At 39.1% G+C, this 6,078-nt stretch overlaps 2 protein-coding genes across 4 annotated transcripts in view; one reads left to right on the forward strand and one right to left on the reverse strand.

Annotated features, from left to right (window-relative positions):
- The window catches only part of gnsa (glucosamine (N-acetyl)-6-sulfatase a), an 11,623-nt gene extending 9,020 nt beyond the window's left edge, over positions 1-2,603 (reverse strand). For 2 of the 3 annotated variants that reach the window (XM_020608685.1, XM_020608684.1), the window contains exons 1-3: positions 2,244-2,602; positions 1,673-1,732; positions 1,362-1,568 (exon numbers count right to left, since the gene is read on the reverse strand). In XM_020608685.1, the coding sequence (XP_020464341.1) occupies positions 1,362-1,568; positions 1,673-1,732; positions 2,244-2,411 (435 nt within the window). In that variant the 5' untranslated portion in view covers positions 2,412-2,602. Of the gene's footprint in view, positions 1-1,361; positions 1,569-1,672; positions 1,733-2,243 lie in introns of all 3 variants that reach the window. The other variant, XM_020608686.1, reaches the window with a different exon arrangement.
- Positions 2,604-3,622: 1,019 nt separating this feature from the next.
- The window catches only part of tbc1d30 (TBC1 domain family, member 30), a gene marked incomplete at its 3' end in the record, with an annotated part of 12,967 nt that continues 10,511 nt past the window's right edge, over positions 3,623-6,078 (forward strand). The window contains exon 1 of the mRNA XM_020608583.1: positions 3,623-4,380. Within this exon, the coding sequence (XP_020464239.1) occupies positions 3,867-4,380 (514 nt within the window). The remainder of the gene's footprint in view (positions 4,381-6,078) is intronic.

Genomic DNA, 6,078 nt, shown 5'->3' on the forward strand with positions numbered 1-6,078 from the left:
TTTTGGAAAATTTTGTTGATTTCTTTAAGTGAAAAGAAGTAAATGTAACTCCTGCAGCAAACAGACCTTAAAACATTTAGCCTTTATTCAAATGTCAACACTGCTCTTAAAAAAAACAAACAAAAAAAAACAACAACAAGATTTCAAGTTTAAGTCTGATGGAAATACCGTAACGTTTAGAGGTATTTGGTCATACAACAAACCTATTAGACAACAGAGACGCACCTATTGTAATTTTGTGGGCCAATTCTGATTTCAAATTTTTTTTTTGTCTGACCTGCTGATTCAGATTTTCTTACTTTCTAAGAACTGTAATTGCCAGCATAGACCAACACTGTTGTAACCTTTCTTTAATGAAAAATTCAATTGTAATAAAAATAAAACATTGTATTAAAGTTATACATATTTCTCTCTCTTTTTTTTTACAAACCTCCAACTAAAATTTAAGTGCAATATTTGCACTTCTCCAAATATGAACAGCAACAGGTAATGGAAACAAAAGAATGTCTGTTACCACCGAGCACACGGTTCTTTTTGAAGGGAGCACAGTTTGTATTTGCGGTGTTTTACCACAGGTTGATAGACGGTACATATACATGCAGGGAGGGAGGAGGGAAAGAAGAAAGTGGAAAAACAGGGTTAAGTGGTATTTTTCGTCATTTAGTTGAAGTGACCCTTTAAACATACTGAAGAACAGATGTCCTGGTTCCCCATTTGACCATCTGTTAATCACAAGGGTATATCCAGCTGGACTTTATCATGGCATTAAATCTCATGACAGAACATCTTGTGACTTCTTTCACTTTAACAGTCACCTGATGGTTAAATTCCAGCTTGATCTGAATGTATCAGGATGAAAACAGACACAGAATGGTTTCATTCCCATGTACTGTTTAAAGCAATGATGACAACAGGCTTACAAAAGTTAGTGACTTGTAAAACAAAGCTGTTGTAAAGCCCTAATATGAACCACATACAGTGTAGGACTGCACTGGATCACAGATATACTGCAGTGCAAACACTGCTGCTTCATCACTCCCCTGTTTTAGACAACAGCTGAATGGCTCTGCACACTGGTAAACACATTAGGAGTGGCTTCCTGAACAACAAGAAGGCAGGCTCCTTTTATGTGCAATTAGCTGATGTCAACATAACCAAAGCATGAAGGGAAATTATTTTCAGCACCCTTCATACTTCAGATAACTGCTAATTGACTAATTAGAAGACAAAGAGGACTACATTTGTATATCTGTAGCTATTCTTTTTGTTACAGATAATGCTTATTTAAGGAGTTTCCCCACCAGGAAAAAAAAAAAAGAAAACAACATGTTGCAGTCAGAAGTAGTCCTGTCGCTCCTTACCTGGTTGAGGTATTTCCCAGCAAAGAAGGTCTGGTAGCCAGCGATGCTCTGAAGCAAAGTGGGGAAGGTGTGGGCTTCATCGCTCTTCTGCCAGGCTTTGCTGCTGCAGTTTCCCTCTAAGGTGTTGTTGATGACGTGGTGGTTGTGGGGGTACCTCCCTGTCAGGATGCTAGCTCGACTAGGGCAGCACAGAGGGCTGGCAACAAACTGAGGGAGGTAAAAGAAAAAAGAAAAATAAAGGCTTTTCTCAACCACTAAATGGTTCTTGATAAGACGTAACAAAGAGTGAAAACAGTGTATATGACACTTACTGCATTTGTGAATGATATCCCTGCATCTCCAATTAGTTTTTTCGTCTTGTTCATTGGATTCTGAAAGAAACAGATTTGGTGCAGTGACAAAATTTAAATGCATTTTAAGACTTTATATTTTAGCACACAACCTACACCGATTCATTAAGGTATTGGCCCTTGTCCTGTAACAAAAGGTAATGGTTGGTTGGTGCTGAGTTTGTTTATTTTGGAGTCAATGTGTGTCTTTTTTGGTATTCAAACTCAGCTATAGGCTACCACCGTGTTCACGTTTGTATCTCGAATCACGCCTTTAAATAACCGTGTTACTGGATGTAACTGGGTAAATTCTGCAGTAAGCGTGTTTACTAGAGAAAAATGATAAGACTGCTAACTCTGTGAGATGTCTAAATAATGAGTCCAACCAGGAATGTGAGCTGTCAGCTTGATTAGCCCAGACTACATCATGTTACGACCAAAAGTTCGTTTTCCCTTGACGGTACTACAAAATGTGTTGCACGACTCTCAGATATGCTTTAGGTAATACGATGCATAAGACTTAAATAAAGCTAAAATAATACAACTCACGAACCAGGCCTCCAATAGCGATGTCCAAGTCGTCGGTGAGGATTAAAACTATGTTGGGTCTCCGATATAATTTGGCCAACACACCGCTACTCAGGTTGCTCCACAAAGTGACGCAGATTAGGAGACAACTCCATAACTTCGGCAGAAAGGAGCGATTTGAGCCCATTTTCATACTTCAGTCATAAACTACCGAAGCTGTCCGTCCCTTCCCTCAGCTCCCTGTCTTATAACGTTAGTGAAGTGTTGCTACTGAGGTCTATCTGATTGAAAACGAGAGACAGGCTGAGTAGAACCTTATTTCTGAGACACTTCCTTGTTTACTGGTCACGTGGTGCTGAGCTACAGAAGCCCGAGTCATCTGATTTGAAGACGCGAAGCCCCATGCTGCCTTTTGTGCGGAAATAACTGTTATTTTAAAGTCTAATGGAGGGTATTGTTGTTGTTTGCGTCATGTTTTATTACAGCATTGTAGTATTCTGTGTATATAATATCATAATTAAAATTTCAATCACAATTCTAAGAATATAATCTCATCATAGCAGATAGACTATCTCATGATTTAGTGTACTTTGTTTGCTTCAGAACAAGACCTACACTTTATACTTGTAGGGATTAAGTATTGTAAAGCAATAACATAACATTGCAAGTAGTTTCCATGGTCATAGGCTACAGTCATACAGTAAAATGTCAAAATGACCACAGTATGGTTTTCCCTATATCAACTGTTACTCAAGCTTTTGAACAAAATTTCCTTAAAGAATATATCATAAAATATGAAAAGTACCTACTAAACCACACTGGTCAACAGGTTTTACAAAAAAATAAAGATGTCAAGGTTCTATAGATAATATCTAAATAAGTCTCACACCTTATGCTCTTTCTGAGTTTTTTAATGTATTACTTTACACAGAAAAATGGGTTGCTTTATTGTATTCTTTGTGTTCCCATTGCAACCAGCATATATCATAGTATGTTCAAGATGAACTATAAACAACCAACCAGTATAATATACACTTTTTTACTGAAAAATTATTGGGCAATATTGCAAAAATACAATACATGAACAAGAAATAAGATATAAAACTGAAAACAAAATATAAAGTAGCCTATAAAATGTGCCTGAGTCTAGAGGTAATGTTTAATTCATTATTGTTATGCTACTTTCTATATTCAATATTAAATTTTATTAGCAATAGTTGATATAAATGTATAGATGATTAACTACCTAGCGTTTTCTTCACTGGTGAAAGCGGATTGGTCAATACATTTTTGGTTCCTCCTCTAATTGGTCAACCCACGAGGCACCTGCTACACCTCACGCGCGACCTAAAGAAGTTGGGTAGCTTTTCAGAAGTTTAGCAAAGTGGACTGGCCCATTGTTCAGGCGTTACGGGGGGAACAGGAAATCGATCCAGGAACTTTCAGGAAGGAAACTAAAAGTAGTCAGACGGCTGTCTACCTGTCTGTGGAGACGGATGGAATGCTCCAGGAACTCCATCCTCCTCCAGACGCTCAAAGAAAACTTTCCAAAGGTAGTTATGTTGTTTAGGAAAATGGCAACTCCCACATAGAAAAACAATTTTAGGAGCAGAGATTTGGTTTTGGCGAGTTTGGTTCCAGTGAAGAAATGGCATCGGCGCTCAAATTAAACAGGAATGAACTTTTGGAAGTTGACATATGTGATGACGGCGTGCGCTCCCAAGACCAGAGCGACGTTTGCGTCAACGCTGCCGCCTGCCTCCGGGATGATTTCTCCGGCTTTCAGCAGTGGACGAGCCCCGCCGTATCACCAAATGACACATCATCACCTCCCAGACAGCAGGAGGGCCCCAGCAAGCACCGAGCTCTGCTTGCCACCGTTACTGCCACGCAAAGGACCAACACGGCCGGTGATAGTGACTCTGAATTCCAGGAAGATGGAGGTAAAGCCCAGAGGACTTCCATAGTGGACTATCTGTTGGTGGAGCTTTATGAGACGTACTGCGGAGGCAGCAGGAGGAATGTGGACAGCTGGGACAGCTCCACCGAGGCATCCGGATCAGATGCTTTCTTGGGCCGCAGTAACACCGGGTCCAGCTTCCTCCAGGAGCTCCAGGAAAAGCACACCAGGCGGCATCAGATGAGCTATCTGGCCCAGAAAGGTGAGGGGTGAGCGGGCAGGTGTTTGTGTGTTTCTCTTGTGGCACACGGGCAGCATCTGGCACAGACAGGTTATTCATGTTAAATCACAAATTAGCCTCAAAAGCTTTTACAGTCTGTGCAACATAAGATTTGGATCAGGAAAGCTAAAGAAAAGAGCCCAAACTCTGTTTGCAAATATCCAGGTAAATTTGGCCTTGATTATCTGTAATTGTGGGGTCATGCCCGGCTGTTTTATTTCTAAATATTTTAGATTACTGACTGCATTTCCTCATGCACTAGTTAAGTAGCTCTTATAACCTATCATTTTAGGGCAGATAGCACCTGGCAATGACTGTACTGATTTTAAACTATGCATGAGAGCTTTATATTAGTCTAGTAAGTAGACTCTAATTCAATACTTGTGATAATCTAGGTTGAAAAGAAGTTAGGTATCTGGCCGGAGTGCAGACAGGCTGTTTAGTTTTAGGTGACTGACATTTCCACAGACAGGCAGGATGATCAGCGTGTTGACAGCTCATTTACTGCTCCTCACTGTGCTACAGTGTTACCTTGGAGTCCTGTGCTACACTGCCATTGTTTCCTGTGTTTAAGTGGAGTCCTACAGTAAACACTGTGACTTCACTGTTTGCCCTCTGCACATGTGGGGCTTGGTCAAGTTAAACAACGCAGATGATTTACACTCAGGAAGAGGAAACGCTCTAAGAACGCCTCCAAGAACTGTTAAAACCAGTGTCTCCCTTAAGTGTCAGGGGATTCGCAGTCTGTTGTGAGGTTTTGATCCATTTTGGTAAAAAATAGAAGCAGCGTAGCATGTTAAATAAGTTAATTAGGTGTTCACCTTGCTAAATGTCCTTCCATTGTTCTATGTGGCTCTAGTGTGTTTGTAGATGGCTCTGACCTATGACCTCCCATGAAAGAAGAGTATTATCCTTATTGATATTGTCTGTGCAGCAACTAATGGTTTTTTTAAGTTATTTTGACTTTTTTTTTATTTCTGTGTTAATTTAATTTGTAAATTGTGAAAAAATGGTAACACCTATGCAAATTTTATAGTTGTCACTGGTTAAAAAAAAAAAAAAATCTTGGGATAAAAAGAGCCACAATTTCACTATAATTCCCAACATCAAGTCTAATTTTGCACACAAGAAAGTAAGATCAACTCAGTCTCACCGATGCATTTGTGACAAAAAACTGATTTCCTTCAGTTTTACATGTTTTGTTAAATGGGAGAAGGGGTGTGTTCAAGTGGGACGGTTTTCTCATTGCCTGACACTTGGAAAAACAGACAAATGACCATGATAGTCGGATCTCTTTGTGGAGCGCAAACCTCACATGTTAGTCCAACCTATAGAAAACAGCTTTATATAAACTATATCATATTATAGTCAGGCCTGAATAAGTGTCCTTTATTTCTCTGTGACTCAGAAACTGAGATGAAAACAAAAATATAAGCTTGGGCAATTTGTGTTTCATAGAAACTTCTACTAAATAACATGAACCTACATCATTTTATCCATATTTTAAAAAGGTTTCTTCACAAATTTACATATCACATGTAATTTAAGACAGTTTTTCACAGGCTGAAAATAGTTCTTTTTTTTTCTGATATGACTAAGTGAGAAATGTATTTGCAACTTGTTTTGTTTTGTTTAAATAAATGTAAAGTTTCCCTTCAACACAATGGACCTGTGAAAATC

The sequence above is a fragment of the Monopterus albus genome, unplaced genomic scaffold, assembly GCF_001952655.1.
Source record: "Monopterus albus unplaced genomic scaffold, M_albus_1.0 scaffold94.1, whole genome shotgun sequence".
Classification (NCBI taxonomy): Eukaryota; Metazoa; Chordata; class Actinopteri; order Synbranchiformes; family Synbranchidae; genus Monopterus; species Monopterus albus.